Source organism: Branchiostoma floridae, chromosome 8 (assembly GCF_000003815.2).
Source record: "Branchiostoma floridae strain S238N-H82 chromosome 8, Bfl_VNyyK, whole genome shotgun sequence".
NCBI lineage: Eukaryota > Metazoa > Chordata > Leptocardii > Amphioxiformes > Branchiostomatidae > Branchiostoma > Branchiostoma floridae.
This window is the reverse complement of record NC_049986.1, coordinates 20,442,377-20,467,093: the sequence shown is the minus strand read 5'-3', so window position 1 is coordinate 20,467,093 and position 24,717 is coordinate 20,442,377. Positions and strand designations below refer to the sequence as shown.

Sequence of the window (24,717 nt, the reverse complement as noted above, 5' to 3'; positions counted from 1 at the left end):
AAGTAGATGGCTTTAAGCGGCATGCACATGTGTACGGTTCAGATTTTTATAGTTCCCATTAGCTACATGAACATAATATGTCTAACAATCATTAACCAAAAGTTAAACAAACTGCAACGTCATTGACCGTTGATGGCTAGCAACAATGATATTAGATTTGAAAACATATATTTTGCTAAGTTGAAAATAGCCTATTCTCTATAGATGACAAGCTGGACTTTCCATTCTTTAGAGACTGAAATCATTTTTATTCCATGATTTTGATACCTGGTACATGTAGAGACTGAATTATATAAGAGTTAGCGCCTTAATATAGCTGACAGGAGTTGCTTATGTCAAAAATTACCTATCAATGACTACAGCAGGAAGACATCTTAATTTTTTTATAGTATACAGTATTACACAACTTGTAAGTTTGTGGGTAAAATATCTAATATGCAACCAAAGTTGTTTGAATGCAGCACAGTACGGTACAACATCTCCAACTCTTTTCATCTTGATAGATGGTCTAAAACAATGACAACAGTGGTCTCTATACAATAAAATCCTGCAAAATGGTCTTTTTGTAAAATGCAAACCCCAACATAGTCTTGTATAAAACACAATGTACTGGTCCAGCCAGTTATTCACTTTTTCAGACACACACAGCATGAAACCTGGTTAAATAATAATTAAAAACAAGTTAATAAGGTTGATCTAATCCATGGCTTACAATATGAATACTATAAAGCTTATAAAGTGGTCAAGATAGCTTACACTTACTACTCTGTTGGTGTATTAGATCTATAAAAAGTGAAAATCTTTCCTGCTAGCTAACAATAATTATGGGATGATTGAAATGTTATCTGTTGTTATCTAGTTGTTTATATTTAAAAATCTGTAATTGCTGTTGTCTAGCTACATTGTTTATGTCTCAGATGTGGTTGTATATTAATCTCCAAGCAGATCCTGTGGTATCAATTATAAATAATATCAAAAGCTGGCCAAAGAGTGTAGCTTGTCTAGGAGTATCCTTTGGCTACTGGCAGATCCTTCTGAGGGGAGCAAGTCGGTAAAGATCCTGAACAATACTAATCCCCACAACCCAACCTCTGTTTTTCCTTTTGATTATGTATCTCAAGGTCTCATGGTACATATTTAAGTGATGTTATCTAGTCCTCAGACTTGGTACATGTCTCCATGTCCTTGACAATGGAGACGAAGGCCTGCCATATTTGGGGATGATTGACACACACAGTGCCACCAGGCCGGTCCTCCTGACTCATCTGGAAGGGACAAAAATATACATGAGGAAACAGGCTTTTAGCTAGGATTTTATTACAGGGGGTCCAAATTTCTTGCTGGCAGTGAGTGATGGCAAGTGATATGGGCACCACTATTGAAGGGGGGTCTGGTGGCATCCACCTTCCATAGTGAAGAGTTTTCGAGAATTTTAAGTTACATTATGGTGCATTTTATATATGATAGAATTACTGTCAGAGAAGTCATGGTCAATCAGAATTTCATGCTTGTCAGAGGATCTTCTTCCCAGTCAATGTAAGGGTGTCTAGTGCATCCAACTTCTTGTTTTTTTAAGAAAAGCATGTCCACATGACGCCATGACACATGCCTGGGTAAAACACAGTTGGAATTTTGGGAATCCCTAAACTTATGCCAGCCTTTTTGGTCATTTTGCAGTTGCCTTGTAAGATTAACAGTAAAATCAAAACTTTTTTTAAAGATTTAAATAGACAAAAATTGATGCATGCGGATGTCATCTATGTAAACAAATCAACATGGCCCAAGTCTCATGTTCCTTTTTCTTAAACTGATGGCAGTCTAAGAATCTGACCTGTCTATTGAGTCCCCCTATACATGTCCAGGGGTTCCCGGTCTTCAGGGTGACGGCCCATTTGGAGTGGTCCTTGGTGGAGGTGAAGCTGATGTTGTTGGGAAGTTTGACTTCTTTGATGTTCATCACCTGCAAGGACATACCCACGAAAGCATCTTCAACAGAAAAGGTGGTGAGTTACACATGTAGCTAACATTAGGTTTATGTAGTCAAAGTTTCAACTGCATACTGTATCTGAATCCACATCTTTTCAAAATGTTACTTGTAATTTACTTACCAACAAAATCTCAAAAGAAAAATATACAAGTCATTTGTCTATTTTCTAATCGCAAAGAAACAACTATACCCAACTTGCATCAGAAAAAAACTACAGTTCTCCATAGCACCAGACAGTACAAGAAAAAGAGACAAGTAAACAGTTTAGGACTGACACCAATTAGTGGACAAACATGGCTATAAGTAAAGTTCTGAAGTAGTTACCTTGTATTTTCCACAAAAAGAGTTTAGTTTCCCTGCTCCATTCTGCCAAGTTTCCGTCAACAGCCCAGTCTGGAAATATGGAGCCAGCCACTGGGCATAGATGTCTGTAGAGAGGAGGGTAAATGGGTCGTATTCTAGGCAAATCCTGCTATATCTTATCATTGCATGTAGAATTACTAGTACTTGGACAATTCTTTCAGCTGTAAACTGTGTGTTAGTGGCAATGGCAATCCGATCTGATACTGTGATACAAATTACCACAAATCCAAATTTGCTGTGCACTATTTGAAAAAAAGCACTAATCTGAGAGGATAATGTTACTTAATCCAAAGCTCAGTTCAATAGTAAAAACTCAGGGGAAACACTGGAGAAACACACCCAGCAGAAGAGGAGGTATGTCCTGTACATGTGCGTATCTTCCCTTTTTTCCCTAGTCCTAATGTTTGCTTTGGAGGATACATATGCTGTACTATCATTGAAAATGTTACAAAGTATACTGTTTCAACTTTCAACAAAACTTGACTTATTTTCAAATATCGTAACTAAAAGCCAGTTCCTAAGGCATTAGTGTATAGGTGTGTAGTTTTACACACCTGCATCAAAGGTCCCAAACTTGACAAAGCTGTGGAACTGCTGCCCACCCCTGGAGGTGAGTATCAGGGTGTGGTTCCATGGCGACGACCCCACGTGCTGACCTTTTAGCACCTTGGACAGGGACGGGAAGTCAGGAGCAAAGGATGCTGGGAGCTGGCTATCGTAGACCCTGGGCCAGGTGTACAGGAGCTGTTGTCCTGGAAAATCATAATGCAAATAAATCTTAAGGCTTTAGTACAAATGCTATATGATGAGAGGCAATATGTTGTAAGAAATATATAATATTTACAGTTATTTTATTTGATATTTATGTACATGTATGTCTGGGGTTAACCCCATGGCACATTTAAAAGCTCCAAGACAAGGTGATACGTCACAAAATGAATAAACAAACAAACAAACACACTGACCAGTTACTTATCAGTACAGTCCTTTGTAAACATTGCGTCAGATGATGATATAGAATAGCTAGGATGTACAATGTGTAGCTGGGAGGGGTATTATTGAAACATCGAAACATCAGCCATGTATAAAACATCGGCTAGGTATAAATGTTTAGTTGAATGTGTAAAAAACCTTTTTAATCAATTAAGTACAACTACTTGGCAGAGCTTACATGATTGTTTTAGTTCAGTTCAGTTCATCCTCATAAGATGTGCCATTAATATTGTATACAACCTATAAAAATCATCAAAAATGGAAAATTACCAATCTTTTCAAACTCTATGTACTGGAAGCTGATACAGAGGAAACTCTGTCCGTAGATGATGGCATTCTCAGGCCAGGAGTACGAGTCTTTGGCAGGGTTGGGGAACTTGGGGGTGCTGTGGACCAACCAAAAGCCTCCGCTCTTATCAAACACTAACACACCTGTAACACAGAATATACAGGATCTGAGGTAAATGTAGGTGTGATGTGGACTTATCAAACAGTAAATACACCTTTTAACACAGAATACATGTATGCCTGGTGTAAAACTTGGGAGTGCTGTGAGCCAACCAAAACCTGCACTCTTATCAAACAACAACAACAACAACAACACTGTAAACATAGAATACAATTGTACTGATATGCATGTATCAGTTAACAGAGATGCTGTGAGTAGTAGTAGTATCCGGTATTTGATTAAACTGCTGCTGGGCCTCTTGACACAGGTGGGCAACAGTCTGTATTAGTCTTCACACCATGTTTCCAGTTGGCTCTGTACAGAGCTAGGGGGTCCAAACTGAGATGTCGGTCCCTTACACACTCCATCCAATTATTATTAAGCTACAAGACCATAAATACATGTTGCAAATATGTAGAAATACAGTAAGGATAGAAGTAACCGCTACCTTTAGTGTGTCCCCTGCTGGTAGAGGTGGCAGCTAACGTGTCGTTTGGCAGCTCATCGTCGTAAAGCAGATAGGCAATATCCTGCATTGGGTGGATGGACAGAACATCTAACAACCACATAACACAAACACATGGTACATTTTACATATAAAACATCCTGTTTGGACCAACCGTATAGACTAGAATGTTACTAAAGGGCAAGAGCCAAGAGGGCAAGAATAGCGTTGGCTGTCCAGAAACCATTGGTTATATTATGGTGTACATACTACTGTCATACCATATGGTCTTTATCAACATGAAGTGATCATGATAAACCCCTTATTTACATCAGCCCTACAGACTCAGCTTATATATATAATGGCCTATTTGAAGCCTATTTGAAAATAACAGTCTAGATAGTCTAGGTATATTCTAACCCTCTCTACATGTACTTACATATACTACGGTCTTAAACAACATTACATAGCCGTATACGTACCTGTCCACTTGCTCTACTGTACATCTGCTGTAAGGTACGGCCGATCGCATTGTTGGTGTTGTTCAGGGATTCCGGAGAAACATCACTCCACTTCTGCTAAGGCAAAAAGTAGACACTCTAGCAAAGTGATTAATCAGTTCATCAGAGCACAGTAGTTATTTATTACATAATAAGTTCTTGATCATCTGTAAACTTAATGTAATGATTAGAAAAAATTAATAATGTCTAACTCTGTAAATGACCAGGTCTGCTTTGATCTGACCGTGGTACTGAAACAGCTTTAAACGAAAAAAAAAACTGAAAAAAGGGCACTTACTTCTGCAAAATTTAAGTGAAACCTGAAAGGACTGCCTAGTACAATGGGAAGGGAAACAAAAGCAAAATGTGTGAAAAAGGAGAACTGAAAACTCGACCTTTGAGGAGTAATAATATTTACATAACACTTTAAAAGGAAGCTGAGCTTTATGCTATAAACTGTTAGAACTTATGTTTCCCTACTTCAACCACCTAGTAGTACACACAAATCCATATTTCTAATGAGATTACACAAACCTTTAATTGTTATACATGTGCATTTCACTGTCACAACAAAGTGAAAAGTTGGCCAATCAGCAATTAAAAAGAGGAACTATACAATTATGAAACAAGAAGTTCAAGAAGTACTTCTAATTCTCACCCCACCTTTGTGTTAGCATCCATGTAGACATGTCCCAGGCCTTCCTGTACCAGTTTGTACGAACTCTCTGAAATCTTCGGGATTTTGTACGCAATAAACCTGAAAATTTGGTGTAAAGATATATCAGATATCTAACAAGACACACAGCAAATATATTTACTTGATCAGATATTTAGCTTTAAGGACGAGAATATTGACAGAATATTCCTACCAAAAGACTCAGTACTAGTACTTGACTTTTTAACTGGTCAGATATTGACAATGTACAAGATGTTCCTGTTAATAAGAAGTAATGTTTGGCACTATTGACAGCATGTTCTTAAGTCAATAGCAAAGTAACTTAGTAAGTGGCTTTCTTTTCTTGTACTTAACACTTAAATGACGTAGCTATAGTGTTCAGTCCAAATGCCTCCACGTATGGAGTTTGAAATCACGTCAAGTTCAACTATCTGTAAGCTGCTTTTGAAGCTTTTTTTTAAATTGCCGAGATCATCAAATATCACTGAAATGAATACTGTAAATGCATTTAATTTCGCGGGGATTTAATTTCGCGGTAGCTGGAAAATGGACTTTCCGTGGTGGTTTTAATTTCGCGGTAGCACCATGCACTGCAGTCTCTTACTGTTATGGAAACATTAATCCACCGTGAACATTTCTGCATTTACAGTATTATAAAAATTTCAAATCATTCATCTAATTGTTTCACTTACTTATAAATATCATTGTGTAATTGTTCATGTGTTGTGATGTTGCAATGTGTAATGTACAATACCCCAGGAATAGCTGGAAAGCACTGGTCAAATGACCCGAGTATACATTGCTCTGGAAAAATACAAGTGATATTTAAGGCTGTATCACTCACCAGTCCACAGGTTTCCCCTGCTCGTTCAGACAGGACACACCAGCGGCACGGACTCCGGCTCCGGACAAGCACAGAAACAGCCAGAATATGGGGAGAAACGGTGCAGCCTTCCAATGAGACATCTTCAGTGTTTTCAGCTGGGCGTTTTGTCTTTAGTCAGTAACAGAGTTGGCTCCACACTTGTTTTGACAAGGCCCTGGAGTAGCTAATCGTGATTCCAAAGTTCTCACAGATATAATATAATATTTATTTGTCTCCACAAAAGTGAGAAATCGTGGTATGACAACAGCCCCTTTCTACACGTACCAGCGCGAAACTGTTGGATTTTTTCCCAGGCGTTCCAATCATGTGGTGATCCGGAACAGAAACTTGCAAATGTCACTGAGCATCATCTGATCTTTCACCGGCACACACGTACACGCCCTCCCACCCACCACCGAAACAACCGGTACCGGCGAATCCCGCCTACTACACCTCGACACTCACACTGTTTCTCTACATTATCAAGACGTCTCAAAGCGTCAAGACATCGTCAAGTAGCGGTTCGAAGATCCTTCTCCGCATCACAATTGTTATATCATCTAAATAGTCAGTAAAACATGAGAAAGCTCGAGATAAAAATGTCCCTTGCGCGCGGCGAGAAACAACCCAAAACTTTCGCGTAACCTTTGACCTATATGACTTCGTTAAATAGATAGCCCGATGTTCGGCAACTTACACGAATACGTACTTTTCCCTTATGCTCAACAATTCTACCCACGCAAGTATCACAATTTTTATCACCATATAATGTGATTATGATTCTTTTACCAATTTTAACAGCATTGAGGCTTAAAAAAGCAAGTGTATGCCCCCATACTGCAGAATCTGTGGCTAAAAATTTACTGACTAATTTTGTTCGACTTGCGCAATGTTGTTTACACTTTCCCCCAGGTGAGGTGCAGGTCAGCTGTGTGGGGACGACTCTGCAGGTAACTCAACAGGTGAGACAGTACTTTCACCTTTTCTAGAACTGTGAGTGCTGCTGTCTAACATGTGTTACAGTGATCCAGTCGGTCTATTAGTATAAAAACAGATGATCGTGCTGTTAGTTTATTCAACTTCAAGGCAGGCCCACATTTCCTTTTGATTTGTACTGGTCAATGTTTTCGTCTACTAACACGCAGGTAACGTTAGCACTTAAGTTAGTCAGATGCATTATACAGTTGTGATGAATTTCATACCAGTGTAGCTTTTATAATGTCCTCGGGGTTTTTAGAAAAGTATAAACGTTGAGAGTCTTAGAGCCTTTATATTATAAAGTATATGTCGACATTTAAAAGGAGAGTTAATAGACTATAACCAATTGTCTACGAAGGTCACCCAATATCCAGTTGTATAAGCTTACAGAAAGCTACGTAACTTGCCAATATCACATATTATTTAGTGGTACAACCTAAAGTAATTGTATAAACAGGAGAACTAACACCAGGTAGAGCCGGTTCAGCTCTGATTGGACAATAAGATAACCGCCCACAAAGTGTAAACAAACAAATTTCTAATCAGTGTCGAGTAGACAAAAGTGTCACGTAGGCCCGCTGGGGTGATAGACAGTTCACAGGCGAAAAACGGGTCAACCAAACATTCCCGGAGGCGTGTCATTACAGTGTTTATTGACCCAGAGTTTATAGGGAAGGTGGCGCCAGCAAAGTAGTCGGTATTAACAGTCCTTTTCATTCACATTTGCCATTTATGACTCTTTTTTGTCATTTCGAGATATCTTTGATTAGGGCCTAGGGAGAACTTTCTAAACGAGTCTAAAGGTGCAGGTGTTGTGTAACCTTCCTCACGCCAAATGCCAGGAATGAAACACCTGAGGTTTAACCACGTGGCCATTTTTCTTGAAAAAAGTTAAAGTTAAACCAGAAAAGAGTAACACACACAGATAACGTTAACATTTATTTTAGAATGCTGATTTAGTCGGATACTACAGAAATCCAAAAAAGCAAAAATGAAGATTAAATGCAACAAAGATGGTGTTTGCATAAAGCCTATTGCATAAGGTTGTACCTTGCCCCACATGCCAGTGAAAGCATGGTAGCCTCAAACTTTCTTTGTTCCTTATATTTGCAAAGCGAAGGCGTTTTTATAGCTTGACATCTTAGTAAGACATACCTTACACAATATTACATAATGCAAAGCCACAGTACGTACGTTATTTTCCTCTCGCATTCAGCTTTGTGTGGATTTTGTGACTTGCATGTTTGCTGGCTGTATTTGTTCATGAAACAAACTTGAATAGTACTTGTGGGTTTTAAGTATTCACCTGTCAGAAAGAGTTATACTTCCATATTCCCAGAGAGTTGGTTAAGAATGTTGTACCCAATAGTCAAAGCTAATAACATGTAGTTAATTTGCAAACTTAAAGGCATTTTGTGTCATAGAAGGTGTTCAAAATTGGGAAGTCTTGCTATTTTAAGATCTTGCCATTTGTAATTCTAGATCTATTGTGAATTTTTGCATTTCAGTCTTGTTTGCTGCCAGGGGTTTCAATTCAATAAATCAGTCTATACTAGTACTTTATTACTAGTAAGTAAGTGAGTAATTCTATGCATTTCTATCCCAAGTTAAACTTTCACTCAAAGCTGGGATGGATGACATTTTATCTATTTTTGATACAATTGTGCACTTAAAAGCATTTTCTTTTTGCAGGGAAAGATGGCGGACGTTGAGTTCACAAACACAGAGTACGGGAAGAACTGGGTCCGACTGCTCCATATCCGCAGGTTAGGGGGAAAACACCAGGATATCAGGGAGCTGGAGGTAGGTTAGATACTTCTCACACCTTTGTGGATACAGTGCCCATGATATCTGTTTCTTTAGCCCTTGGGCTACACAGATTCCTGCAGTGAGGGTGCAAGACCACTTTTACTAATTTTTGGTAGAATATGTCCATGTCCAATACTCTTTGACTTTATTTGACTTTGACTTTATGAGTATGCATGTCAGTGTTTCTGTAAACATGAACATTTATCTGGTTTCTGTTTTCTTTTGCAAAATTTTAAACAGTAAACTTGCTAAATAATATTTGTAACTTTGATCATGACTATATCATGAGATATCAGGAGTTTAGTTATTTTATTAAAGTTTTAAATAATTGACTTATTCACTTTACATTAAAGCCAAACGAGAATATTACTACAATACAAGTATATTAGAAAAAGCTGCTAATCACATGAATATTATGCTTTTACTTGTCCTTTTTTAAATTAATTTTTACATTAATATTCCAACAGGTGTCCACCAGTCTGACCCTGTCCAGTAAGAAAGACTATCTCCATGGAGACAACAGTGACATCATCGCCACAGACACTCAGAAGAACACGGTCTATGCTCTCGCTAAAACTAAAGGGGTGAGTTTGACGTAAAAGAACACTGTCCATGCTCACACACTACATGTGAGTTGAGCATGAGTTTTGAACATAAGAATTACTACGTGTATCTAATAATGTAATGAGTTTGTTTTGTGTTTTTGCCAGAATTACTTGATATAAATGACTAATCAGCTAACTCACCAACCAACTTATGATGGATAATGTTTCTGCATGTGACCATACTATATAGAGCAGTCTGGACAGTCTGTTCATTTTTTTTCCATATCACTAGTTTTGGAGTGTGTTACCAGTATATCTTCATGTGTGTGACTTAATCAAGAGCTGTTTGGATTTTAGACTTGTGTCTCATACATTTCTGGACTTGTGTTAATTCAACTTGTGTTAATTCAACATGTTTTTTTGTTTGTTTTTGATGTTTATCCAGGTGACCACTCCAGAACAGTTTAGGCTGGTACTTGTGTCACCCACATTACTATTATTAAGGCTTGAAAGCTTGGAGTTATTTTGTTGTTCATGTTTGTTTGTTTGTTTGTTTGTTTGTTGATATTTATCCAGGTGACCACTCCAGAGCAGTTCGGACTGGACCTGTGTCATCACTTCCTGTCCAGTTTCTCCCACATCACCAGGGTGAAGGTGGACATTACCATGGCACCCTGGAGGAGGATGAAAATAGTATGTCATCATCAACATCAATAGATGTTTGATATACTCAACAAAATAAAGCAAAAACTGGCTAAATGTAATACATATTAGATAGCATCTACATGTACAATGTTTCATCAGTGACCGAGAATTATAGCGATAATACAAGTTTGACGCTTAAGAGAATTTATTCAGTTGTCTGATTAATAAAGAATTATAAATATTTTGTATATTATGTAGTCATAATGATAACCTGAATATCTCACCATTGAATATATAACACAATTCCATACATTCTCATTTTTCTAAAAGTGAACTTTCTGTAAAGGTCTTAGCCTGAATGTATAGTTCTTAACAACTAGATTTTCTAAATGTTTCTTGTCCGCAGGGTGGAAAGGACCATGCCCATGCCTTCATCATGACTCCAGATGCTGTAAGGTTCTGTCACGTGGAGCAGGCCAGACAAGGTGAGTCACACACCTGAGTATTCTCATCTCTGCCAGGTGCCACAAGCAATTATGATAGGGTAGAAGATTGTAACTTTTTAGATCTATGACTACAGCTAGCTGGCTTCCTTCATTCTCCTACGCAGAGACATCCAGCGGCGGCAGCAAACTGCCTCTTGTCTGTATTCTGCTATCTCAATTGTCACCATCAGTTCCTGTGGGCGTTGCCACAAACCAGCTATCAGCCAATCAGAGAATAGGCCTTTCAGTTTTCAAAAGGGATCTTGCTCATTGATATTCATAAGCAGGCTGTCAGGAACTGATGGTGACGGTTGAGATAGCAGAGTACAGACAAGAGGTGGTTTGCTGCCGTTGTTTGATGTCTCTGTGTAGGAGAATGGCTTCCTTGTGCTTCTGTCACATGAAGCAGGGCAAATAAGGTGAGTCACACACCTGAGTAATCTCACCTGCACCCAGTGCCACAAGCTGTAAGATGCAATCTACAATCAGAAGGTCAGACCAGATGGACCAGATATATCACCTTGAAGTGTGAAGGTGCTAGCTATAGCCTAATGTTGTATCTGCTGTATTATGACTGTTGTATAAATCAAACTCTCCCAGTAGCTCATTGTCTCTGCTGTTACAGTAGTGGCAATAAGAATAAGTGTGAGCGATTGGCTTTTTGTAAAAAAGCAATTGTAGGAGGGCACTAAAGGCAAGTTAAGAATCATAGTGCTGTTTCTGTAGTTCATCGTGTCTACTGTAGTGGCAATAAGAATAAGTGTGAATGATAGGCTTTTCGTGACAAATCACAGAGAAAGAGACGGAAGACAAGTCAAAACTCTGACCTTCATTGACACAAGCCTTATGAATTCCACTGTATTCAATTTCTATCGTGTCTGTTCTACAAGCCTCCTGATTAAAGCAGCCCGGAATCTGTTGTAGTGGCAGAAAGAGTTAGTGTGAGCTATTGGCTTTTTGGCATGGAATCAACAACAAGACTTAGACCCATAGTCCAAACAATACCAAACTTTGGTACCAGGCTTTGCACTCACCTTAACTGCGACAGGTTTGGTAAGATAATTGTTACCCATGTGGTAGCCTGGAATCCAGCCTTGTTAACTTTAAAAATGATTGAGGACTTAGCCAGGAAAGGTGGGTTAGAAATCCAACTAGATCTGACCTTTGTTGCCACAATTATGATTTACACTGTACCTACGTATACTTTACCATGTTCGTTCTACAAGCCTCCTAATTAAACCAGCCCAAAGTCTGTGGTGGCAGAAAGAGTTAGTGTGAGCTATTGGCTTTTTGGCATGGAATCAACAAGACTGGTATCTTTAGTCCAACTGCAACAAATTTGGTAAGATATGTTTCCCATTTGGTAACCTGGAATTCAGCCTTGTTAGCGTTAATGATAGAGGAAGCCAGGAAAGTTGGCTTTGAAATCCGACTAGACTTGACCTTTGTTGCCATAGTTATGATTTACACTGTACCTACTCTAGTGTGACTGTTCTACAAGCATCCTGATTAAAGCAGCCCAGAGTTTGCTGTGGTGGCAGAAAGAGTTAGTGTGAGATATTGGTTCTTTGGCATGGAGTCAACAACAAGACTTGGTGTTCTAACAGTACCAAACTTCTGTGTCTGGTAGTGTACTTGAACTTAAAGCTTAAGCAGTGCAACAAACTCAGTGAGGGATGTTACCCAAAGTTTGGGAAAAAAATAATGTTTCAATTTAGTGATCTGAAAAAAAGCTTGCATAGACAACAAGTCAATATTGTTTAGACATTGCACATTCTTTTCTTTGGAGGACTAGTTAAGGTGCCATTGGCTGTTCCCTAGCCCCTTCCACTTGAGTGGTGAATTTTGATAAACAGACTGAATCTTTTTCATCTTCAAAACAGCTTTTTCAAAAAGTTTTTTTCAAAAAATGAGTGTAACTACATTGTAGATAGAAACTTTCTATAGATTTAAAAGCCCAAATTTCACTTAATATCTGTTACAGTTTCCAGGGAATTACCTTTCTCCTATTTTGTTATTTCAATTAATTCTATACAACTTTCCTCAGGTGCACCAGTGGTTCATGCTGGCCTGAAGGACATGAAGATCTTGAAGACGACCCAGTCTGGTTTCTCGGGGTTCCTGAGGGACAGGTACACCAGCCTACCTGAGGTGCAGGACAGGTGTTTGGAGACTGTCGTGCACAGCAGGTGGAAGTACAGCACACTACAGGGGCTGGACTTCGATGCTGTGTGGTATGTTTCAATCGTTATAATCTCAATTTTGTTACTTTCGATTGTCATTGTATGTAATATACAGAGCAGAAGACCTCTATAAGCTCATTGTGAGCTTCTTGTCCCATGCTAAAAAAATGAATGCGAATAAAATAAAATAACTTTGTCCACTTGGTAATTCTTTTAATGCATGCTCAAATTGGTTATGTAACATGGCACATGTACCAGTAATTATAGTACCTTGGCATCATCTTGGAAGATTGTACTCTATTTTTACCATATTACCATCTCGCCTTCTTTTTTTTTCTGGATCATGGTAGCCCATTGTATATTAGAATGAGCTAAAAATGACGTCTTTGGTAGATTTAATGTGACTTGAAAATGTATATTGTAAAATGTAAGCTCACGATCCATTGTTGTTTTCCCAGGAACATTGCAAAGTCCACCATCCTAGAGGAGTTTGCAGGTCCCGCGGCAGCAGGCATGTTCTCTGCCTCTGTCCAGAAGACCCTGTATGATGCTGAGTGTGAGATACTGGGACGAGTACCACAGGTAGGTCGTTCATGTGGCAGGGGTTAGAAACTGTAATTCTCAATACTGATGTTCCAGATAGCATCTTCTGTCCTTTTTATCAGTGACTTAATCTCCAAGTAAGTCAAGTAATCTCCAAGCAGATCCTACGGTGGCATAAGATACATGACATTGTACTTAGTATCAAAAGCTGGCAAACGAGTCTAGGACTCTGCATAGTAGTGAATGCATTAATCTCTTTCAGACTAACTACGCTGGCTGCACTGGCTGTAGTAGATGCTATCTGTAAAGTTTGAGTCTTCAAATAATTTATCTCGTTGTTTGATCTACATTGTAACAAAGACATTTTCTACCTGGAAGTCTAACCTTAAATAATTGACATACTCTATTTTTGTTTCCAGATCAGTGAAATTGAGATGACGATGCCCAACGTGCACAACTTCACCGTGGACATGTCCAAGTTTGGACTGGAAAACAAGGATGAGGTCAGGAAATGATTTATGAAAATGGCTGTTTTAGAAAAGATGTTTGTGATTCTTATACATGTATTAGCAAGATGTGTGCTTTTTAGTAATATGTAGTACAGTACAGTTTGGCTGAGGACAGAGAAAGGTGGAAAACTTATTTTGATGGAAATGCTGCCCCTACAGCCTGTGAGGCTATGGGACCAGTGAGGTGAGAGTACACTTTCGTAGCCTGATACATGTATCTAAACCTATCATAGCTCCGAAGTCTCTTTAAATTTGCAGAGAGGACAGAAGAGACTCAAGCTCTGGAGCTACATGTATAATAAGTTCGGATAAGTATAAGTATAATAAGTATAATAAGTTCGGATACCAGGCTAACAGCCTCCACTCTATCATACACAGCAGAAGTTTATGAATGAAAGATTGAAAAACATGTGGAAGATGTTCAGTGTTGGTTTGTTTTGGTTTTTAATTTGGTCTTAATTCGTATCTCCTTTTAGTGTTTACAGTTAATCATAGAAAACTTCATTTTGTTTTGTCAATTCCTTCTCCCGACAGGTCCTCATGCCAGTTGACAAGCCATCAGGAAACATCCACGCTGCCATCAGGCGCAAGACAACAGCCAAGCTGTGAGACAAGCATGGAGACAGGTCACAACAACATCTGGCTGGTCAAACAATCAGACAGTATTAGATCAACAAATGTAAAAATGCAATATTATAGATTTACAGTACACTCCTGGAGGCAGGGCAAACCTCACCGTCTCGTATCAGCCATACGAGAATTACATCATTCACCAGGACTCCAGGAAGAATAGTGACATATCATGACCAGTCACTAATGGAGGTCTGAATCAAACTAAAACCAAACTCCTGGCAGAATTAGATGCAGTTTTAAGATTGGATTCTTTGAATGGCTATTTCAATATCTAATAAAGAATCCCTTTCCACAGTCTAATCTCTTTGTTGAGGAAGAAAACCTTTTGTCACCAGATTTTGTTAATTCTTTAGCAGGTTCTGGTGATGTAAAGTATTCAGTACAGATATTAGTATTCAGCTAATACAATCTGTAATATCATTCAGGTAAATGCTTAAACACTCGCAGTGTATACGGTGTATCTTACAGTAAAGCTACTGTAACAGTAATCATTCCAATGCATAATATACATTAATGAGCTACAACTCTGCCTATGTTTTATGTTTTATTATGAATAATACAGGCATGTAAGATTTGTACGGGTAATTTGGTGTGATTTTTATTTTTAGTCAGCATATGGAAACATCATGTTGTTGTTACTGAATTTTAAAATGTTGGTGTTTTTTAGGATCATGTATAATTTTATGGGTTGAGCCGTACTGTATTGAAATGGACTAAGTTCAGACTTTGATGTGTGACTTATATGGTTGGACAAATGCATATCAAGATAATATTGAAATCTTTATGTTCCCCTATACTTTATACAATCATAGCTAATAGTCAATCTGTTCATTTAATTATAATATATCCACACTATGTATATCCCAAATGAAAAGTATTCAGGCATAAGTATTCAGGCATAAGTAACAAATTACATTGAATAATTATTATAGAACACTTTTAAGTGTCTCCATACATTTTATGTTTGCATTTAGAAGACCAACTGTTGCAACTCACATCTAAACGTGACTGCTTGACATGACTTTCCATTCTTTTAATATGGTTGTGCCATAACAGTATGATATATGGTATAGAAAAAGATCAAATTTGTGCAGAGCCCTTGACACTGGCTGCATGTGTTTCTTTACAAATAAAGCAATCAACAAACCAGTCTACACAAAGTCTGTACATTTCATAATTTCATAAGCACTAATCATATTTATCAATTACACTGTTGGTAACTCAAATGAATTTTTTCTCTGCACAATCTTGCAGATTTTTACCTCCCCAACCTACATAGTTTGTAGGACAGAACCCTTGTCAGATGGCAAGCAACAGACAATAGAGAGCAATTGAATGAATGTTCACAAAGACTTTACTTCTGATACATGTAAGCTTAAGTATATATGGGAAATGAATTGAGACCCAGTTGCCGGTAGGTACAGATGGATAACAGGCTAAAGCTAATGATGACAAGTTGATGATGATTGTATGATGATCACATGACTGGTCCAGCATTAGGAGGTTCCAGTAAAGCTTTTCTTCTGGCGGTTTCCCGGGAAACGCTCTGATGGAGTCTACCAAGTCTCTCCTGTGTGGGGGTGAAAAGGAAACAATTCCATAAACTCTAAATCATGAGGTACAAGTACATACTAGTGCTACCCAACATATACAGAGCTTCTATCTTGAAGTTCCATGATATAATATATAGGATTAAGCATGTCTTTTCAAGTAGTAGTCTGAAACTTTAACTGTACATCTAACTTCATTAGTAGTAATCGGCCATAAAGATTCAACAGCCTTCTTGGTAAGATGTAAGATTTAAGATAAATTGAAGTGAAAGTGTATGACACTGTAAGAAAAGAGTAGAAACAGACAGAAACAATATCCTGGCTTCCAGGATTCGAACACATGCTGAATCTGGGCTGCCAGATCACAATCCCAGCAATGCAAACCACTATGCCAAAAGCTCAGAGCTGCTTGGCATGACTGATTTGGTGGTGCTTGAACCCCCACACTGTTACAACATCACCACCACACCTGAGCATTCTGCAGGATGTTGTTGACCACCATGACTCTTCTCCGGGCGTTCATCAGTTTCTTGACGTACGGCTCCAAATCTACCGGTACCTGCTGCTCTTCATTTATCTTTTTCAACTCTGAAGCAAATGAAAATAGACACACATTTCTTTTTCAAATACAGGTAAGACTAAAAGTTTCCAAAAATCATTTTGCTTTCTTTGATTTTGAGATGCAATAAATAAATAAACATGTATTAGCATTGCACAACATGGGAAAGCTACAGCTGATTATACTACACTCACCTCCACATAAACCATCGATCTGTTCTCTCAGCTCCAGCTGACTCTGTCTGTAGGATGAACAAAATAACCATCAGCTGAACTGACATTATTAGGGATTTTCATAATGCACATAAATCTGTAAAAATTACTAAAAAAAATTCTCAGGCAAGACATAATCATTTTTCCCTTCAAAGACTATCATAAAGTCAAGATGGAAACACCTCAAGCAGAGTAACTTCGTAGAAATACCTGGTCTGGTTTTATTTACTTCCCGAAACTGAGTAAACTTATTTTTTTCGACAAGGAACAAAATGGTGTCGTGTGACCTACATTTGTACCACAACAAAACATCATGTGACTATCACCTGCTTCGTGCAAGAGGAAGCTTGTCTAAAGTATGACCCTGAGGTCTTATACCACCACATAAAGTCATAAAACCGCACTGACCTGACACCGCGCACTCTATCGTCCAACTCTTCTACAGCAGGCCGGAGAAGTCTCATCATGCCATCCGCTAGAGCGTCTCTAGTCACACCGGGAGCCGGACTGACCAAAATTCCGTCACTGTCCGCCATCTTGCTGGGTCAAAGGTTGTTATTAGGTCAAAGGTTGCAGTTAATAACACCAAAACGCAGCAAAATAAAGAAGAATAGTAACTATCACGTGAATTATTACAAACAGATAACCTATGATAGTTTAATATTGCGAATTGAATAATTAGATGTCATTTATTTCTTCTACATAACGTATTACTGCTTTTTGCCCGTATTTTGTAATTTGAGGTACTGAGCGTTTTGTCGTTGTGTTAGACTCTAGTACGCATGCGTTTGATAGTTTCACGAATTTCAAACTTGTCGAAAAAAGACTGCCATTCAGGTGAAATGTTTTGTATGTTTTGACCTGCCCTGTTACTATTAACGCGATCATTCTTGTTGAATTTTCAATCTTTAACATGGCAAGCAAGAGAAAGAGAGGGGACGAGGGCTTTGCGGACTCAAATGAAGGCGAAGAAGAAAGGTTGGTTCGGCTTTCAAATAAATACGATCGCATCGATCGTTGGTTGCATAAAATTTTTGATATTTTCCCCCGATTGTCGTAATTTTTCTAGCCTCAACACAGAACCAGATCGAAATCGTTAGATAGCAATGCTGTTTTTTTTGTGTGTCAATAATCTTAGCTACTAAAGATCAGTATTTCTGATTTTCGAAGTCAAGTTTCTTTAATCCACGTTGCGTGTTGTTGAATCACAAATTTTTACTGATTTTAGCGAGAAAAGTTCAAGTTCTACCTGGCTGAACTAAGAAGAAACTTACTGATTCCTCTCCCCCTGCAGGTATTTCCTGAACCCAGAGTCCGTGAGTGAACACCTGTACTGCACTAACGTTACTTAATACCCACCTGCAGGTATTTTCTGAACCCAGAGTCGGTGAGTGAACACCTGTACTGCACTAACGTTACTTAATACCCACCTGCAGGTATTTCCTGAACCCAGAGTCCGTGAGTGAACACCTGTACTGCTCCATCTGCCAAGATGTGTTCAAAGAACCACAACGGGCACCCTGCGGACACAGCTACTGTAAACAGGTAAACAATTTAACAAACAAAATAATATGTCTCTTCTCGGTCACAACGGGCACCCTGCGGACACAGCTACTGTAAACAGGTAAACAAACAAACAAAAACATGTCATCTGTCCGTCACAACGGGCACCCTGCGGACACAGCTACTGTAAACAGATAAACAAACAAACAAAATAGTATGTCTCTTCTAGGTCACAACGGGCACCCTGCGGACACAGCTACTGTAAACAGGTAAACAAACAAACAAAAAATATTATGTCTCTTGGTCCAAATGGGCACAGTGTTAACACAGCTACTGTAAACAGGTAAACAATTAAATAAAAAATAAAAAGCATTTTGCAAGTACATCTTCATGTCAGTCACAGCAGGCACTGACTAAACACAACTAGTGAAAAAAGGTAAATAAATAAACAAACAAAAACAGGTCACCTCTCCGTCACAAAGGGCACCCTGTGGACACAGCTACTGTATACAGGGAAACAAACAAAACAAAGTAAAAACATTTCACCAGAACTTCACGATTCAGCCACAGCAGGCACCACGGGGACACAGGTACCATAACTTGATATTTAACCACATTTATTACTAGTAACAAAATCATGTTGTTTTAAAGTAACAATTGTGTCACTGACGAAAGATAACAGAGGTCATCTGAAATGTCTGACCAAAATCACATCCAGTTGCTTGAGTAATTGGTGCAACGTTTGGTTAGTATAATATGTTTAGAAATTTCGTCTTTTTTTCTCTTCTCCAGTACCGAAATTTTGTCGCACAAATGTACAACTTACAGGTCTGCATTTCAAGACTTTCACATTATCTTTTAATTGTTTTACAGTGCATTATGGCTTGGTTACGCACAAGCAAGACTTGTCCAGAGGACAGGTGAGAATGATATTACACATTCATGCCAGATATCAGCATGGAAAGATTACTTTTATGTATTCTTATTACATTATTATATTCTATTACTTATCATGATTTATCATTTTAACTATTCTTTTATTCCTGTAGATTATTATCATACATATTTCTTCATATAACCTACATCTAGGAGACCTGTTCGAGAAAAGGACCTTCATTACGACTTCATTCTTGCCAACATCATTGGAGATCACATGGTGAGTACTTGCAAATTGACTGCATTTCCTTACTCTTCTAATTCTCAGGAAAAGGGTTTTAGAACAATCTCAAACCAAGGAGGTTGAAATTGCTGGAACTAAGCTCATTTCCACAATGTTAACTTTTCAGCTAGAAAACTTTTTAAAAAGTTATTTGTAACATTTTTCTTTTACTGAAACTATTCAGGTGGCCTGTCCATTCAGAAAGCTGGGTTGTGAGTTTATTGGTAAGCTGGAGCTGCTGACGTCTCACAGGAAGTCCTGCTGCTTCAACCCTGCCAACCTGCCAGAATTTCTCTTGGAGGAACCACAGTCATCAACTGCTGCAGCTGCTACAGGTGGGTGGGGGGTTACTCAGTGTCCCTGTCAGGGGGGGAAGTGTAGGCTTCCCTCTAAGATATGTGTCCCCCCAAACATTAATCTGAAACCCTTTTCAAATTTTCACGCAAGAAATATCATTAAGCTTAGCTTAGTCTAAGTTAGACTCTAACCATAGCGGTAGGCCAAGGAATTGTCATTGAGTCACCAGTGCTGAACTGCCGAGTAGGTGTACCAATTGTGACCCAAAATATTTAAGTATCTTGAAGTTGAACCACTCGAGTTGGTGCCGCACGTCAGAGAGTCCCAAGCGAAGGCACCTGAAGGTTGGTGAGGCCAACCAGCACCAGAAGTTTGGCTAAGCCAAACAGCGAGCAAAGCGACGTCTAACTTAGCTTTATGCTGAACACTACACGAAAACTTGAATATCCCGTCGTTTTTGGGGTTGCATATGTCCAGTGAAACCTGGTGTATCCGGGGCATGTGCAGTCATATCCTGTCATGACAAGCGCGGGTCCTGCATATTACCGCTTATGCCCGCACATTCGGTAATAAGACATGTATGGGGATATGCGGCCACTGCTCACGTCTCGTGTCTTGAGTAATGCCAAACAAGAGACCATCTTGTGTGTGAATTGATAGACGTAATGATACTTTGTCATAAGAATAGGTTTGAGTAAGATTGGTAAAGGACATCCGCTTTACATAAAAGTACTCTCCAAGCGGATGTGTATTGACTTGTCTGGCATTTTCAGTCAACAAAACTCACAAACGCCTGATATAAACGAATGCATTGTTTTACAAGAACAAAGAAAGGCCTACGCACGAATGGCGCGTATCATCGTTTTCCAATGGATTGTTACCTAGAACGAACACTAAAAATAACTTTGAGCGCGTCATATACCAGCGTTTGGTATTATTACATTCTTAAGCTTCGGTTTTACGTTTTTAGCTTATCAACTAATTTTTTTTTTAACTTTTGACACAAAAGAAAACATGGCTTACCCACGCTCAATTTTAATATTCGTTTTTTTTTCTGCGGCAGTTTGTTGCCTAGATTGAACTACACGAAATGGACATTCTAAGTAAAATCTAACACGTTTGAACTTTGATGATAACATTCTCCACCATTCTATGGTGGGGTAGTCTGTCATTTTACGCCCTAAGCTTATCAATGAAACGGCCGCCTCAGTCTAAAGACCAATGTTGTGTTTTTGAAACAAAAGAAAACATGGCGTATATGATATACCCACGCTCACATTGGAAGCCTTCATTTTTTTTATCCTTGTGGATAATGCTTGTTGCAAAAACAATATGTTTGTTACCAGACTGATGTGTGAAATCATTAACAATTACAGTAACACATTTTCACCTAGTTCCTTGTGGGTCTTGTTTGACTGTGAACTGGCCAGGTGACAAAAGCTGAATTTAGCTACAGTGGACCTCCCGACCTATTGTGTCTGTCTGTATGCAAATACTCATCAGAACTAGCCAATTGTATTTCACACAGCATATAGGTGTTTGAAATTAAGGACCAATCAACACACCAGTCAACGTTTTCAAATCTTACAGTTGGCATTTCAGAGCTAGAATTCTTTCTGTGAGGTTGCGCTTTTACGCAGCGGACCCCGATAGCTGGATATCTGCATGCACGGCAGACAACGTTAGTGAACACTGTGGGATTTAGAATGATGCGACCTCGAGACTAAACAACATCTTGCCGCGTGGAATTTGAACTGCCTACGCTGAAGGATTGGATTCTGCTTGGAGTGTTAAACAACGGTAACTTTATAGCTAGTATCCAGCCTCGCTGAATATGAGGATGAATTGAACTGAACTGAACTGATCCAGCCTCGCGCGCGGGCAGGCTCTGTAGGGTACGGTGGGGTACGACCAACATGCCCGGTTGTGATTTTGCGGACGGTTTGAGACTACGTCACACGTCGCCATGTAGGGCTGGCTTAAAAGTTGCTGCCGGAGGCGGTGGTTGGCTCGGGTGATTTCTGCTTCGGCCCCGTGGACAGTGGAGGCCGCCCGTGTTGCGATGGATCAATGGTTACACAAATCTTCACGTCCATGTTTAGAAATTTTAGAAATTTTGCCGCAGCTGTGCTCCTGACTAACAAAAGTCTGTGCAGAAGACGGGTGGACAACAGAATGTATGATAGCGGGAATGCAGAACTTCACAAGACGTAAAAGGAGCATCATTCCTAGCACATATGGAGGAAATCGTCAGGACAGTCTACTGTCCAGAAATACTTTGAAAAAATAAAGAAAATTCATTCACCATTCAGAAAGAATAAAAGCAAAATAAACACACTACACGGGGATCCTAGGTAGGGCAGGGTAGTAAAACGAAGCAGCTGCTGCTTTCAATGACAAATGGTATAATGAAGCCGCTCTAGCCGAGGCCTGGGTGAGATAATTAGGTGATAATTAGGTGCTAACAAGGATGCATGTCCCGAATAGGCAGGTATATGCAGGAAATTTGGGTCGGATGAGCGGACATGGGCGGGACATGCACCGGGATGGCCAGGCACATATGCAGGCATTATCGGCCTCCATATGTCCCGCACACTAATAGTTGTGAATCTCCGGGTCATATGCAGGTCCGTCTATACCAAGTGAACGGACGGCATATACCCGTTATCGGCCACATATTTTGAATATCTGGGTTTATATACAGGAGTATTCGACCCAGATATTTGCTTTTTCGTGTAGTGGAAAGTACTAAATACTGAAGCTTCAGCTGATTTAGATTGGTAAGAGATTTCCACTTCTTATGCAATGGTTCGGTTCAATTTGCTTAAAAGCTAAGTTTGGTTGTTACCACTATTTCAATATCTGAAGTTTGAAGGTAGATGCTTCTTCTTAGTCAGGGGTTTCACTACTTTCACCTCACCTCACCTCACCAGTCCCATAGCCTCACTGGCAGCAAGGGCAGCAACACAATCAGCATAAGCAGTCTTCAGCCCAACATGCCAGTTTTTGCCCAGTCCACTCTTTCAGGTCACTGGTCCAAGTCCGTCAAGGTCTTGCATCCTCTGCCTTTCCTTGCAGTATATTGTGCTTTAAACTTAAAGTGCCACTCACCACTACATAATGTCTATATTTATATATAATACTAGTATATCATATCCCCAGCCTCATCAGTGGACACCAGCAGCAGCTTCCTCTGTACCAGTGATGATGAGAACAAACTCCCGTCTCCTCCCAAACCATCGCTCAAGATGAGGCTGTTCAAGAACGGTGCCAGTCAGAGGGACCTGCTCAAGAACATGTTTGACAAGGAAAACAGACCAAAATAGCCATGTAACCATAGTCTGTATAATGCATTTCTTTTGATTTAATGTGGTAGATCTGTATACATATACATGTAGATCATGCAGGTGACTCCATTTCACAAGGAAATCTTTCAGAAAGATTTTTTTATCATCTTTCAGATGAAGGCAGCATCTCCCATTGTGAAGTATTTCACAGTCAAATCAATTTAAAGCTCATATTATCTTATAATGGTTTGCAAAGAATTCAGTAATAGTAAATTCTGCTAAGTTTGGGGTAAGAGATCAGGTCAACTTCATTTCTTATGTTAGTTTGCAATGTATGAAATAAATGACAAAGGAACAGACCATCTGCAAAATTATGGTTCCAAAAGACCATCAATGAAAGTTCTTTAGTTATTTGGAAATGTGTAAATGAATTGTGTAGTTGAAGATAGACCACAGTTCTCATATTGTATGATATATTTATATAATAATTGTAGGTACCTGTATGTTTAAACCTTGTATAGACTGACCTGCAGAAAGAATTTCTTTGTCAGAATATTCATATATGGTGAGATTTATTGGATAAGTAGCACAAAATGTAACTTCTAGGCCATCTGTATGTATATGTAATCTAATTTATACTGTAGCTACTAAAGTTCGGAAGGTCTTTTTGCTCATTCACATGCCATTAAAGCTACATGGACTTTGCATTGGTCTGGAGAAGAAATACAACTCACTCACTCACAGGTTGTCTGTCTATTGCTTGGTATTCAATACTGTGCTTGTCATTTGTTCAACTTTCCAGACCACTTAAATTTCATAATGAAGGCAACTTTTTTTGGCCAAACTTTATTTTATTTGCACGCTCGCATCAGTTTTGGGATTCCCAAAGGTGTTATCCATATAATCAAATCAACATGGCCTAATCTAAACATACAACAGGACCGGCTTGAAACAAAATGATGGCATCTCATTTGCAGTTGATGTGTGCCATCTCCTGTTTGTGTATCCGTGTGGAAACTGTTGTGATAAAAGCTTCTTCTCGTGTGTCGCTGGAACTTTTCCATTAAGTCTTCCTTTTCAGTTCTCTCAAATACATTAAAAGGGAAGAACTTTGTAGATTTTTAGAGTGCCATACTGTCACAGATGTGTCATCTTGTCGCAGGCTTGTGCTTAGTCTTTACCTGACTGACAACACTGGCTGCTATATATAGGGAGAAAATTTGCCAGGAACCTTTGCATGCTTCCAACCGGCCGAGCAGCCAAAGGTAGAATGCAAACCTGACTCCCCTGGCCAATTTCATGATTTTTGGCAGAATTCTACGATCCCCGTGCCCCCGTAGGAAGGCCTGACGGAGGCTAGCTTGTGCTAGCCTGATAACCATCCTGTTTAGTTTACTGGATCACCCGTCCCCGCTCCCTAAAAATAATCTGGAGACGATCAGATCGAAATTGTCTATAATTTGCATATCCCTTTGTTGGAATCAGATTTCGAACAAGTGAATATGGGAGCACCTTTTAGCTCATTAGGATGGCTTCAAGGCCA

The 24,717-nt window shown here is 39.1% G+C and overlaps 4 protein-coding genes across 6 annotated transcripts; 2 read left to right on the top strand and 2 right to left on the bottom strand.

Moving 5' to 3' along the window:
* Positions 1-227: 227 nt before the first annotated feature.
* On the bottom strand, positions 228-6,489 carry LOC118421592 (plancitoxin-1-like). Its single transcript, XM_035828941.1, has 9 exons — positions 6,257-6,489; positions 5,400-5,493; positions 4,719-4,811; positions 4,240-4,321; positions 3,614-3,775; positions 2,905-3,102; positions 2,312-2,415; positions 1,832-1,960; positions 228-1,265 (listed from the first exon to the last, which is right to left on the bottom strand). The coding sequence occupies exons 1-9, from the start codon at positions 6,376-6,378 to the stop codon at positions 1,152-1,154; spliced, it is 1,098 nt and encodes a 365-aa protein (XP_035684834.1). The 5' UTR covers positions 6,379-6,489; the 3' UTR covers positions 228-1,151.
* A 662-nt stretch (positions 6,490-7,151) lies between these two features.
* On the top strand, positions 7,152-15,685 carry LOC118421545 (uricase-like). Of its 3 annotated transcripts, none has more exons than XM_035828878.1 (9): positions 7,152-7,239; positions 8,948-9,058; positions 9,532-9,648; positions 10,186-10,302; positions 10,661-10,739; positions 12,787-12,973; positions 13,381-13,504; positions 13,885-13,968; positions 14,509-15,685. In XM_035828878.1, exons 2-9 carry the CDS (start codon positions 8,954-8,956, stop codon positions 14,581-14,583), a joined length of 888 nt encoding a protein of 295 aa, XP_035684771.1. In that variant the 5' UTR covers positions 7,152-7,239; positions 8,948-8,953; the 3' UTR covers positions 14,584-15,685. The 3 variants fall into 3 exon arrangements, with proteins under 3 accessions (XP_035684771.1, XP_035684773.1, XP_035684772.1); XM_035828880.1 differs by lacking the exon at positions 7,152-7,239 and adding an exon at positions 7,879-7,901; XM_035828879.1 differs by lacking the exon at positions 7,152-7,239 and adding an exon at positions 8,760-8,810.
* Positions 15,215-17,524, bottom strand: LOC118421546 (SNARE-associated protein Snapin-like). The gene is made up of 4 exons (XM_035828881.1): positions 17,337-17,524; positions 16,911-16,957; positions 16,627-16,745; positions 15,215-16,177 (listed from the first exon to the last, which is right to left on the bottom strand). Exons 1-4 carry the CDS (start codon positions 17,462-17,464, stop codon positions 16,085-16,087), a joined length of 387 nt encoding a protein of 128 aa, XP_035684774.1. The 5' UTR covers positions 17,465-17,524; the 3' UTR covers positions 15,215-16,084.
* Positions 17,525-17,702: 178 nt separating this feature from the next.
* Positions 17,703-23,807, top strand: LOC118420404 (RING finger protein 151-like). Its single transcript, XM_035827181.1, has 6 exons — positions 17,703-17,906; positions 18,365-18,473; positions 19,305-19,351; positions 19,521-19,587; positions 19,775-19,925; positions 23,050-23,807. Exons 1-6 carry the CDS (start codon positions 17,842-17,844, stop codon positions 23,211-23,213), a joined length of 603 nt encoding a protein of 200 aa, XP_035683074.1. The 5' UTR covers positions 17,703-17,841; the 3' UTR covers positions 23,214-23,807.
* The last annotated feature ends 910 nt before the right edge of the window (positions 23,808-24,717 follow it).